Source organism: Psammomys obesus, unplaced genomic scaffold (assembly GCF_907164565.1).
Source record: "Psammomys obesus unplaced genomic scaffold, mPsaObe1.curated_primary_1811, whole genome shotgun sequence".
NCBI classification, from domain to species: Eukaryota; Metazoa; Chordata; class Mammalia; order Rodentia; family Muridae; genus Psammomys; species Psammomys obesus.
In genome coordinates, this window is record NW_026596091.1 from 1,939,752 (window position 1) to 1,952,876 (window position 13,125).

Below are 13,125 nucleotides of genomic sequence, written 5' to 3' on the forward strand. Positions count from 1 at the left end.
CATCCATCCATCCATCCATCCATCCATCCATCCATCCATCCATCCATTGTTGGAGGTCATTTCAGTTACCCAGGCATGAGCAGGTTTGACCACATCACTGGTACAGCTCAGCGGAAGTGGTAGATGCTCGGTATAGTCTGAAGGAGACACCAAAAAGGCTAACACACTACATCAGGAGACGGGTCTTCAAAGAAAAGTTATGATTCTGTAAAGCACAGGGACTTGTGGCTCGGCCTCTGGGGACCTTATCATCTCAGAACAGAGAGGAAGCAACTGACCTTCCCCTGGGGTTGCAGGGGTGGGGGGAGTTGTTTAGCCAGGCACTCTGGCTGAAATGTGGGAGACCAAGAAACAGGCTCTCAGAACCCCACCTTATAATTTAGTCCACGCAATATGTGGGTAACTGGAGACACCCTGGCACAGCTTGATGCCTGAAAGAGATGTGTCTAGCTTCTCATTCATATTCCTCATCCCATCCTACACACTTTAGGGTACAAGTGAAGGAAAGGAGGATGGAGGAGTTGAGATGAGGAGGAAGCAGAAGGGGGAAAGTCTTTTCTGTATTGGCACAGAATGCATGCTGTGCCAATACAGAGAAAGACAGCAGGATGGAAATCTCCAGAAATTCCTGTCCCCACAAGGTTTACTTCCATGATGGCTCTGGGCGGGTCCCCTCCTCCTACGGGTGTAACCAAACAGCCAACTTCAGAAAACACTGACTGCCTTATAAACTTAAACACATCAATCGTAGCCTGTGGTCTGTGAGGCGCACACAGTGTGAGGAACTCCCAGAAATGATGATGAAAGAAAGAAAGTCCTTGAAATCTGGACCCAGAAGCTTTGCATAGCTCTGCTTGCTCCCACTGACTGTGCAGATGGCATTAGCTGCTTTTTCTTCACCGAGTCTTGCTGTAAAGACAGCATGATGTGGCATCACTCCTGCAATCCTCACAGCGTGCTGAACCCATTCTTATCATCCCATTTGAGAGAGGAAATCATTGAAGTGCAGGGACATCATGTTCTACAGATGGTTCTAGAACTGCATGTGACCCCCAAGTCAGTTTATTCCAGAGCCATGTTTCCCCTCGACCCCCACTGCTGTGTGTGTGTGTGTGTGGTGTATGTGTATGTGTGTGTACCAGTGCATAAGTTCATGTGCATTCATATGAAGACCAGAAGGTTGCAGGTGTCTGCCCTATTATTCTCCTCATTCCCCAAGACAAGCCTCTCTCACTGAACCTGGAGCTGGACTGGCAGTCAGCAAGTCCCAGCATTCTCTGCCCCAGCACTTGGGTTACACTCCCTGCAGTCCTGCCTGGCTTTTTATGTGTGTCCTAGGGATTTGAACTCAGTTCCTCATGCTTGTGCAGCAAATGCTCTTATCCACCAAGACATCAACTGTGCCATCGCTCTAGCCTCTCACCTTCTATTCTTTCAGTGTTCACCAGGCAAAAAGCTGAGGAACCTTCCATTCCCACCTCTGCCCCGCATGTGTAACTCCTTTAAAAAAATCTAACATCACTGATTATTTTCACTAACAGTTAACTGTTTCTTTAAGGAACAGACTAATGTCACAAGATGGAGCATTAGAGGTGTGCTTTACAGAGAAGGTGGGCCTAAAATCTACAGGGGAGGTTAAGTCCACTCCTCAAGGTCACAGAATTTGGTGGCAAAGCCAGGGCTCAAAGAGCAGATAGGGCTCCTGCCTCCGGGCCAGAGCTGGCTGTTCCAGCAGGCTGCCCTAAATTACTGGCGTGTCCTCTTAACACAGACGATGGAGGAGGAGGTCTCCGTTTGCACAATAGCAATCTTAGTTGGTTTTTAAGATTGCCCCGGGCATCTTAGGACAAACATCTCCTGTCTGTCCTTCAGCCTGAGGAATTCTGTGTTCTGTTGAACTAGGAGGTTTCTGCTATAGGGCCTGCTATTCAGCCCATGGAGCTGTGTTCTCTTCTGGCTGGAGCCAGATGATTTCACTAAGGCAGGTTCTGGTCCAAATTTAATTTACTCGTTTGTTTTTTCCCCAATAGCAGTGGCTCTCCTGGTCACTTTGCTACCTTCTTTGTGGCCTTCTGCAATCTGCAGCCACTCTACCCACTCATCTTCCACTCATCAGCACACAACCTTCCAATCAAGACAGGTGTCCTGGACTCACTCCGCTTCTGCCTCAGAAATAGCCTTCCTGTTCTTCCACTATGCAAATCCATTCTCCAAATTGTTCTTCATTCTCTGCTCTGTGCACAGCTCAAGGTTTGCTTTCCAGGATCTCCTTACATTTGTTTTAGTCCTCAGTTCTCAGCTATCGGCCTTTCGCAGGCTCCCCGGCTGTAACACAGATCTGTGACTTCCGGCACATACGTGCCCATCCAGATTTTAAAGCTGAGCTGTGAAAAGAGTGAGAAGCAACAGTTGCTCCCAAGGAAGGTGACTCTACCAGTGTACAGACACCTCTCCGGCACACAGTGGGCCTTCAGCAAAGCTTTGCCCTTGTAAACGTCTCCTTGCAATTACTTATTCCAAGAGAGGAATCAGGCGTGTGACAGCCAACCCAGGAAAGAGGTGTGTTTGAACATGGCTTTAAAGATGGGAAGATTTCAGTTTTGATTGTAACTTTTTCCCTCTCAAGCAGATTGGGAGGAGCTTACAGACGGAAGAAAGAGCATCCCCACTTCTGCCATACACACACCAAGACTGCACCAAGAGGCAGGTGCAGGGGGAAAGGTCCAGAACCAAGAGCTGATAGTGGGCCCCCGTTTGGCCCCCAGACAGAAGTGAAGTCCTACGGGGCTTCAGAAGCATGGCGATAGCCTAAGACCATGGCTGTGTGTAACCTTGCAGTATTCCGTTTGGCTGATGCTCAGCCTATGTCTTTCTTATAAAATGGGCAAATATAATCCCAGTCTTTCAAGGCTTTTGCGAAGGTTTCAGAATCCCTGGGGCCTGTTATATTTCTTTTTACAAATCTGAGAGTGATAATCTTGACTTGTGCCTCTCTAAGTATCGGTGCTGGTGGCGTCCCAACACTCAACCCAGAGCTTGCCAGGGACAGGAGCTGTGGTGAGACCGTGTGATACCCGGAAACAAAATGTCTACAACCAACTGGCCAGATCCAGAGGGCTGACAGTAACTCAGTTCCCAGGACATACCCAAGGTGCTTAGTTGCTAAGTCCTTGGAGCCTAAAAACCTTTGGGAAGAGACAAGGCCTGGCCCCGCTGCGGTCTTGCAGGACGGCCTTAGGGGAGAGGTGTCCCCGAGTTCGCGGTGAGCAAGAAGGGCGTCAAGGCCCCCTCCTCCATAGCCGTACTCCCGCGACCCTCGAGGGCCCTCTCCGCTCAGGCGGGGCTTGGGGTCAGCCCAGTGCTCAGGGTCACGCTTCCCCGCCAGCTGGCTCTGCTCGGGGGTGCCCGGGCGTTGGGAGGCTCGGCCACCTCGGCAGCCGCGCCCCGCCCGGCCCCGCCCGGCCTCCGCGGGGTCGCGGCGGAGGGAGGAGGGGCGGCGGCCGGCTTGCGTGGCAGGCTCTCGGGCTGGCTCGGCCTCCCTCCCCGGGAGGCGGGGTCGGCGCCGCGGCGGCGGCGGAGCCAGGCCCCCTCCTCCTTCCGCGGCCGGCCTCCTTCTCCGGCGCCCCGCGCTCCCGGCCGCTCCGACGCCGCCGCGCCCGCGTGCCGCCCGCGTAGCCCCGCGGGAGCCCGAGCCAGCGTCCCGGGCCGCGCGCCCCGCTCCCCCATCCCGCCGCGCCGCCGCCGCCATGCCCTCGGCCAAACAAAGGGGCTCCAAGGGCGGCCACGGCGCCGCGAGCCCCTCGGACAAGGGCGCCCACCCGTCGGGCGGCGCGGATGACGTGGCGAAGAAGCCGCCGCTGGCGCCGCAGCCGCCGCAGCCGCCGGCGCCGCAGCCGCCCCAGCACCCGCAGACTCAGGCGCACCGGGGCGGCCACCGCGGCAGGTCCTCGGCCGCCGCCGCCGCGTCTTCGGCGTCCTGCTCTCGCAGGCTCGGCCGGCTGCTCAACTTTCTCTTCTACCTCGCCCTGGTGGCGGCGGCCGCCTTCTCGGGCTGGTGTGTCCATCACGTCCTAGAGGAGGTCCAGCAGGTCCGGCGCGGCCACCAGGACTTCTCCCGTCAGAGGGATGAGCTGGGCCAGAGCTTGCAGGGCGTCGAGCAGAAGGTGGGTACCCAGCCCTGGCTGGTTCAGGACCCCACTCCTGGCCTCCCTGAAGGGACCCTTGTCGTTTCCTGCCAGGCCCTGTGGCAAGAGCTGGCCAGGGCGGTCTCAGAACCCCTTTGTTAATGTTCGTGGAGAGGGCTAGAGCAGGCTATGAGGATGGCCAGACCATCGGGGGAGGGTGGGCCAAGGGCCTGTCACAGGACATTAGCGGTGACCTGTAAGGAAGCCGGGGAGGCTCTCCGGAGTCCATTCTTTTTGCATTAGGGACCGCTGAATGGGTAAAGTTGCCTGAAAAGGAGGCTGGAAGGGAAACCACCGCATCCCTGGAAGCCTTTGGTCAAGGCTTCACCTTGGCTCTGCCAACAGGAGTCATCAGAGCCAGTTTTTAATAGACCCAGAGCTTTGGGGGGAAGGAAAAGCTAGTGAGCTTAGTCATTTGCTAAGTTCAGATGAAATGATGTCTATCTTTAGGTCCCTTGCCCTTAATTGGACCAATGAGCCCATGTAGGCCTTTGAAGTAGCCTACTCCAGCTCTAGAAGAAACACAAGGCCAAAGGTATTAAGTAATCCGAAAAGCTAACCCTGGAGGGAGGAAGTGAGGACTGACAAATATTCACCCCATTTTCCAGACCAGAATATTGAGGTCTAGAGACATAAAGTGAGTTGACAAAGAACACCGGCTGCCTAGGGTGCAGATTACATAGGAAAGCTGGGCCACGTGTGATGACAGATCCCCAGAGACCCGTTTCAGGAATGACTGAGCCCGGCTCCCAAGGCAGAATTGCCTCCTTTCCACCCTTCCCTCCCATGTCTTCTCCACCCTCCACCCACATCCATGCTCTATGAAACCCAGTTGCTGGACGGAAACAAAAAATCCCGCCACTCTGAGCCGGAACCACTGCCTCCTTTTCCCAGCATGCCGCTTGCCCTGCCAAGTCCGTACTTTTGTTGAGTGTGCAGCAGTAAGGATTTCCTCTCAAAACTGGAGCAACTGGAGTGAGTCAGCCTGTGAAGTAGTGTAGGCCAAAGGAGGTGACTTATCTGAGAGAATCAAGCAGGCAGTCTTCCTCTGATGAACGTCAGTCAGATCATCTTAAAAACACAGACACCCTGAGGGGGTTCATCACTGGCCCCTGTTTCCTCTCTTCCATCCACCCACTTGCTAATCAGTCATAATAGTTATTGAAGTCTGATAGTTGTATGGCTCTGTGTAGGCCTAGTGGAAGAAAAAAGGCAGAAATCAAGCTTGTAAGAAGCACACGAAGTAGGTTTCAGTGGTGGGTAATTCAGACATGCTTTGGGAAGAAAGCCTCTGGGCCTGTATCTCTGTGGTTCGGACAGTGCCAGCTGTCAGGACTGTTGGGAGAAGGCGTGTGAGCGCACACAGGTAAGAGGACAATCTCGAACAATCCTGAAGGACAGAAGGTAGTCAGCCTTCCAGCGACAGAGTGACAGGAAATACAGGGGAAGTTGGAGACTGAGGCCCAAACTGGGGGTGTCTTGAATCCAGGTTGAAGAAATGGGATGTTATTTCCTATGCCCCCTTCCCATCTTTCCATTGGTTTCACCTCTTCCCTTCACAGCTGTATGCAAATCACTTTGCTCTTTGAGCCTCAGTTTCTCAATCTCCCAGCTAGAGGAACAAGGTACCATCAAAATTAGTAAGAATTGAAGCCAGGGGAGGGGAGATGAGGGTAGCTGTGTCAGTAAAGCACTTGCAAGAAAACATTAGGACATGAGTTTATATTCCTAGGACCCATGAAAAAAAGCTGGGCCTGGGAGTCCATGCTTGAAATCCCAGTGTTGAGGAGGCATAGTGAGGAAGATATGTCTGGAGTTTACTAGCCAGCCAGTCTAGCAAAATCAGTGTGCTCAAGCCCAGTGAGAACAGTGTCAACATCTGGCCTTCACATGTATGTACAGGCACACCAACACAGCACATTCACACAAACATGTACTATGCACACCCATGCACAAGCTTTCCAAGAATCTAGTGGCTCTAAAGCGATTGAAATAGTGACCACCCTTGAAAAGATTTAATGGGGTTATCAAGTCTAGGGCTTCAGAATGGGGGAAGGGGCTGGTTCAGCTATTAGCCCCTCTTGCCCTGGTCCATCCCAAGGCTGTATAAAGCAGTAGAGGAGTAGCCAAGGCTTGTGAGAGGAGCCCCTATTTGTAGGAAGTGAGTCTCTGTGCTTTCTTGCTCTTAATCTTCATGCTGTGAAGAGGCGCCAGAGCTTTCTTTAGGTGGTTGGCAACCTCTTTTCTAGCATCCTTTGGATGAGTTCAGGACCTGGAATGAGGCATTCTGGGATTTTGATGCTTGGCTCCACCACTTACACTCTGTGTCATATAGCAGCGCACAGTAAGTGCCCCATTGACTGTCAGCCATTACTGTCCCTCCTTACCCCAGCAAGGCTCCTTGAAGGCAGGGATGGAGTTCCAGCCGGTACTTTATCTCTGCCATGTTACCCATCACCTGCCACACAATGGGCATCCCGCACAGACCAGAACAGACATCCAGTCCATAGTCATTGTTATGAGCTCTTGGTTCGTAAACATGAACAACCTACAATGGCCTCAGTAGGGGAGACACTGGGTTCCTTTGGGGTTTGGTTGGTAATAATTTTCTGATTGAAATCACTTCCTAGCCATTTGTAAAGAGCTGATTAAATAGGAGCCATGCCTGCCCAAGCTTTATCAGTCCCTGCTCTGAATTCCTTCATTCTTTGGTCCATTGAGAAAACACTGGAAGTAGCCTGCCATGTTGCAGGTCTGGGCTCGCCCACTCACGCTTCTATTTTAAGTGCTATGCTTAGAACAGGAAGGCATTGTGATTTACTAACCTAGTTTTAGAGGTCACCTCTCTCTAGTGCCTTCTCAAGAGTATTCTTTATGTCTCAGGTTGTATTTGGCCAGGGAGAGAAATTGTCTACTTATTGGAGTATCAAATAGGCAGTCTTCCTCTAAGAACCCTGTTTTAATCTGCCTTAAAAATGACGGATGGATGGAGATGGAAGAGGCTTGAGAGACTGACCCCATTTGCTCACAGCCTGGGACTTGGGAAGTGAATATGATTTTGAACTTTTAGACTAGTTAATTGGTGGACATGTGCTGTGGCCATGGTATCCTTCTACATCCCTGTTGTGTTCTCAGTTTCTCCTTTCAACTTTTGGCATTCGTGAACATGCTGCTAAGAATGCCCGATCCTCTGAGGAACTTAGGACACAACTCCACTGTGATGAAGACAGTAGCTGCTGTGCATTGTGTGGCCGCCGAGTGTAGGCATAGTTAAGCACTTTGTGTGTCTAAACTCATGTAGTTCTCACGATGACAGTTGGTGAGTCAGGCACTATTTTTGTTCTGCTGTGTAGCTGAGGAAACCAAGATACAGACAGCCTGTAATTTGTCCAGGATCAAACACAGTGAAGCATTAGCCTAAGATTTGCCTACCTAGTCTGGCTCCAGAGCCCTTGTATGTATGTATGTATGTATGTATGTATGTATGTATGTATGTATGTCACTTTTTTTTTTTTTGGTAAGATAGTGTTCCATGTAGCCCAGGCCAGCCTCTGACTCACTGTGTAGCCTAAGATGACCTTGAACTTCTGATTTTCCTACTTCTACCTCCTGAGTGCTGAGATTACAGGCATGTGCAACCAGCCCCAATTTATTGAGTGCTGGACTTGACTTTAGGATCTTGTGGTTGCTGGGTAAGCAGTCTGTTTCACACCCTGTGCTGTTTTTAACTTGAGAGGACCTCCTCCCCAAGATTTTTTATTTTATATGTTTGGGTGTTGCACCTGTATGTATGTATTGTGCATACTTGGTGCCTGAGGACACCAGAAGAGGATATTGGAGCCTATGAAACTAGAGTCACAGACATTGTGGACAGCCATGTGGCTGCTGGGAATTAACCCCAGAACTTCTGGAAGAGCAGCCAGTTCTCTTAAGCACTTGGCCATCTCTCCAGCCCCTGAAACCTCTTAAATCTAGAATATGTGTCTTCCTCCCTTTTGAAATACATTTAACTGTTGACTGTTAATGATATCACTTATTCCCCAGAGTCCTCCACACTGGATTTGGCTGCTGACAACCTCATAGCATTGTAGCAGGCCTATGTTACACTGTTCCAGAAATGGGTAGTTGGACCTAGAGAATCAAGGCTACACTGCTGGGATTCTTATTCTTTCCTTTATTTTATTTTTTCCACCAAATGTTACAGGTGTCACATCAAGATGAGGCCTAGGTTCCCAATCAGCATGACCTCTGCCTCTCAGTGTGTCCAACCAGCTTGCATGGAGTGTCCACCCTGAACCTAGTTCAGAATACAGTTTATGTTGAAGAATGTATAGCAGCAAAGAAAGTCACAGTGTGTTCACAAAAGCCAGAGTGTCCTGTGGAATCCCCTGGCCCACTCCTTATACTTTTAGGTGAGGACACTGAAGTCCAGGGTGGACAGTAACTTGCCAAAGACACAGCTGGAAGGGACAGGCACAGACTCGAACTTAATCTCTTAATTTTGTGCCTAGTGTCTCTTTGGGCTCAGTTTCTTTCCTAAGAAAATTTTGACACTCAATTGCAAGAGCTAGAAAGCCAGCCCAAAATGGCAGAAGGAGGGAGGTAAGAAGGGAAGTGAGGGAAAAGAGAATATGAGAATGTGGATGCTCTCGTTGGCCCAGACTAGGAGGTTGGAGAGCAGATTCACTCCAGTGCAGCTCTACTCAGGGGCCAAGTAATGTCTTCACTGTGCTCTTGCCTTGCTTCAGCTCTGTCTCCCTGGGTGCTGTCTTGATTGATGAATAGGTGTTGGTCATGTGCTGGTCTGACAGCTCTAGGCCCCCCTCATCCTGTAGCTGACAATCTCAGAGGGAAAAGGTGTTGCTCACCTCATCAGCCTGCTTGTTACTTGTCCGTCCATGGCTAGTCGCTTTGGCTGAGATATAGGGGGTTGAGAGAGGCTGAGGGACCGTGCTGTCTGGTTGGGTGTGAGTGAGGAGCTGATGCCGGAGTTGCCTTAGAGGGGCCCTGCAGCTGGTTATCACAACTACTACATGCCTACCTTTGGAAGGAGAGTGCTGACCTAGAGGCTGGGATGGACAATGCAGAAAATAGCAGTAGCGCATGCAGTCATACCAGCTGTTTGTTCTCTATAGCTAACATCTGGATTTGGGTTTTAGGTGCAGTCTCTGCAAGCCACATTTGGAACTTTCGAATCCATTCTGAGAAGCTCCCAACATAAGCAGGATCTCACAGAGAAAGCTGTAAAGCAAGGGGAGAGCGAGATCAACCGTATCAGTGAAGTTCTGCAGAAGCTGCAGAACGAGATTCTCAAAGACCTGTCAGATGGGATCCATGTGGTGAAGGATGCCCGGGAGCGGGACTTCACATCCCTGGAGAACACGGTGGAGGAGCGCCTGACAGAGCTCACCAAGTCCATCAACGACAACATCGCCATCTTCACTGACGTACAGAAGAGGAGCCAGAAGGACATAAATGATGTCAAGATGAAGGTTTCCTCCCTGGAAGAATCCAAGAGGGATCTCAGTCAGGACCTAAAAATTCTGGAGAAAGCCATGGAGGAGGTACAGGCCTCTGTGAAGTCCAGGGAGAGAGATATCGAGGCCCTGAAAAGTTCCCTTCAAACCATGGAGTCTGATGTCTACACAGAGGTCCGGGAACTAGTGAGCCTCAAGCAGGAGCAACAGGCATTCAAGCAGGCAGCCGACTCAGAGCGCCTGGCTTTGCAGGCCCTCACAGAGAAGCTTCTGCGGTCTGAGGAAACCTCCTCTCACCTACCAGAGGACATCAGGAGACTAGAAGAAGAGCTGCAGCAGCTGAAGGCCAAAGCGCATGGACCAGAAGAGGCCATTGTCTTCAAAGACTCTGAAGCCTTAGGTGAGCTCCAGAGGCAGGTGGAGGGCCTGGGCGACAGGCTTCAGTATGTAGAGGACGGAGTCGATTCTGTACAGGTGGCTTCTGCACGTCACACCGAGAGCCTGGAATCTCTCCTGTCCAAGAGCCAGGAGTATGAGCAGCGCCTGGCCCTGCTGCAGGAGCACCTGGAGAGCCTGGGGTCCTCATCTGACCTGGCCAGCACAGTGAGGAGCCTGGGCGATGACCAGCTGGTGCTGTCCCGAGACTTGAGGGAGCTGAAGCAAAGCATGGACGAGCTCCCCAGCGCTGTGGAGTCATTGCAAGAGCAGGTGCGCACACTGCTCAGCCGGGACCAAGCCCAGGGCGCGGGCCTGCCTCCTCAGGACTTCCTGGACAGACTGTCCTCTCTGGACAACCTGAAATCCTCAGTGAGCCAAGTGGAATCAGACTTGAAAATGCTCAGGACTGCCGTGGACAGTTTGGTTGCCTACTCTGTCAAAATTGAGACAAATGAGAACAGCCTGGAGTCAGCCAAGGGCCTGCTGGATGACCTGAGGAATGACCTAGATAGGTTGTTTGTGAAAGTGGAGAAGATCCATGAAAAGATTTAAATGAACTGCCTGTGCAGGGCACAGATTTAGAATCCAGTTTCTTACGACCAAAAAGAAAAAAAAAAACAAAAAAAAAAAAAAACAAAAAAAACCCCAAAACATTGTTTTTTCCTAGGGGCCCCCATCGCCTTCTCTTGCTCCTCCCCGCTCTCCCCTGGAAAGCTGCCAGCACCACTGCATGGTGATCTGTGCCTGGTTAATTTATTTGCAGTTCTTACCATACACCTTTGGTTTCTTAATTCCTGTTTCTGCTTTTGAGTTGGCTTCCTGAAGGCCTAGCCCTATGCAGAAAAGGTGGGGTGTGTCTTCCGTTGGGATGATGACAGTGGCTTTAACTGGGGATTACCAGAAAGCAGATTAACCTAAAAAAAAAAAAAAAAAATCCTGTCTGGCTGACAGATTTATAGTAAAATACAACAACAAAAATGGGTGGAGGCCACTTTTCTTTTTAATTGTCTTTAAGGGAACTTAATTTTACTTTCTTTTTATATATACTCCTGGCCAGAGTTTTTATGAGCTGTCTCTTATTTGTTGTCTTCCATTTAGAACTGGTAAAATCTCATAGATGTTAGCTCTGAATGGGCAGAGGAGAAAAGCCAACCCTCCACCCTTCTGCTTGAGGGCCACTCAGAGGCTCAGTCTCTTTCTGTTCCGGAGTCTAGTGCTATAAAGATAACTATGCAAATTCAGAAGGTCCTGAACGTGAAAACACCACACCCTGAGGCCAGTGCCCTTCTGTTCCTGGTGACCCAGCCTGTCACCATGGGAGGAGGGGTCATTAAGTAAGTTTGGAATCTAGAGGGGTGTAAGGGAAGTCTTTGGCTTGTGATGTCAGAGCTGTACTTTCCACAAGAATTCGGGCATCTCCCTGGGTATATACCATATCTTTTTGTTTTATCACAGTATCCCCAAAGAGGTCTCCTGTGGCCTAGCCCCATCTGTCAGTGAGGATCATGTGTGCTGCATTCCTGTAATTGTTCTCTCTGTACCCTTGCCCTTTGAGCTGTATTGTCTTTAATGGCTGTCTTGCCCTTCCCACTTTCCCTAGCCCACCCTCAAAAAAGGAAAAGAAAAAAATTTTAAAAAAAAAAGGAAAAATCTGAAAAGAAAAAGTTTGTTAGTTTACTGTGAAATGAACTGTATGGCTTATTTACAATATTTTTAATTCTTAATAAACACTTGAGCTTTGTTACATCTTTTTCAGAGTCAGTGAATTCTGAGAATTTGGTAATAATGATGTATTTTTTAGCATGAGATAATTCAGGACTAGAAAAGTGATGTTTTACATTTTAAGACTTTTTAAGTCAGCGCTGTGGCACATGCCTATAATCCACTCAGAAAGATAGAGGCAGGCGGATCTCTGTGAGTTCAAAGCTAGCCTAGTCTACAAAGTAAGTCCAGAGAAACCCTGACTCGAGAAAAAAAAAAAAGGAAAAAAATTTAAAAATTGTTTATTGTTTGAGGGAGGTAGTGTGCCTTACGGCATGTGCAGAGGTCAGGGGTTTGACACAGGTTTCAGGCTCTACTCCCACAGGTATATACTTTTGTTGGTCTATTAGGTCTATTATTTATTTCAGCCTGACTTCTTATTAGGATCTTCTGTAGGGATTTGGGTGAGAATCTAAAAGACTGGCACCAGCTTTTGACAGGCTCCCTATCTGGCTCTAGCTTGTGGTCAAGGTGAACCGCTGTCTTGAGTACTGCTAATACACAGCTGGGCATTTTCTGTAAATCCGTGGGCTCCCATCCACCACCTAATAAAATAGATGCTGCTTATTTTGTACCTGTGTGCAGGTATGGGCTGAGCACAGTGTAGGCACCATTCTCCATTTTCCATGGGCAGGAGCCTGAGAAGCATGTATTAGGAAGTCATGAGGTAAGACTTGAACCCATTTCCTGCTCTTACTATGTTCTCCGCCGCCATCCATCTGGGCAGTTCAGGTTTCCCCTGACATGCTTCAGAACTGAAGAGGCAGGAAGTTCTCTCTCCAACTCTGGAGTAGAGGGAACCAGGATACGGGTGCATGTGTGGTTTATGCCTTCTTTTCTAGCTGGCTGGTCATTCATTCATTAATCCAACACTTTTTGGGCCTACATCAGACATTTTGCAAAACATTAGTGAAATAAGGGCCTGGGATATGGTCGTGATCCTAGGTTCTGTAGCCTAGTTGCGATAATGACATAATCTGGTGTCAGGATGAATTGCAGGTGTTAGACCTAGAAATGCCAGTGGCAGTGTAGTGGCTAGTTCTAACAGGATCGCACCAGAGATAGCTAGAAGAGGCTTACGAAGGCCTGTAAGGAGAGGTGGGAATCTTCAGGAAATATCAAGTTCATGACTTTGAATAAGAATAGCTATGGGATGTTGAAGACATAGATTGAACTGCAGATCCAGAGACAATAAAAAATAGAATAGGATAGAATAGGATAGAATAGAATAGAATAGAATAGAATAGAATAGAATAGAATAGAAT

General features: G+C 49.6%; 1 protein-coding gene across 1 annotated transcript; it reads left to right on the top strand.

Annotated features, from left to right (window-relative positions):
• The first annotated feature begins 3,606 nt into the window (after positions 1 to 3,606).
• On the top strand, positions 3,607 to 11,845 carry Ckap4 (cytoskeleton associated protein 4). Its single transcript, XM_055627977.1, has 2 exons — positions 3,607 to 4,163; positions 9,344 to 11,845. Exons 1-2 carry the CDS (start codon positions 3,747 to 3,749, stop codon positions 10,649 to 10,651), a joined length of 1,725 nt encoding a protein of 574 aa, XP_055483952.1. The 5' UTR covers positions 3,607 to 3,746; the 3' UTR covers positions 10,652 to 11,845.
• Positions 11,846 to 13,125: the final 1,280 nt, after the last annotated feature.

Excerpts from the sequence above, each read along its gene's own strand:
- Ckap4 (XM_055627977.1), top strand. The coding sequence starts at position 3,747 with ATGCCCTCGGCCAAACAAAGGGGCTCCAAGGGCGGCCACGGCGCCGCG. Across the intron at positions 4,164-9,343 it reads TGCAGGGCGTCGAGCAGAAG|GTGCAGTCTCTGCAAGCCAC; the intron begins GTGGGTACCCAG and ends TTTGGGTTTTAG.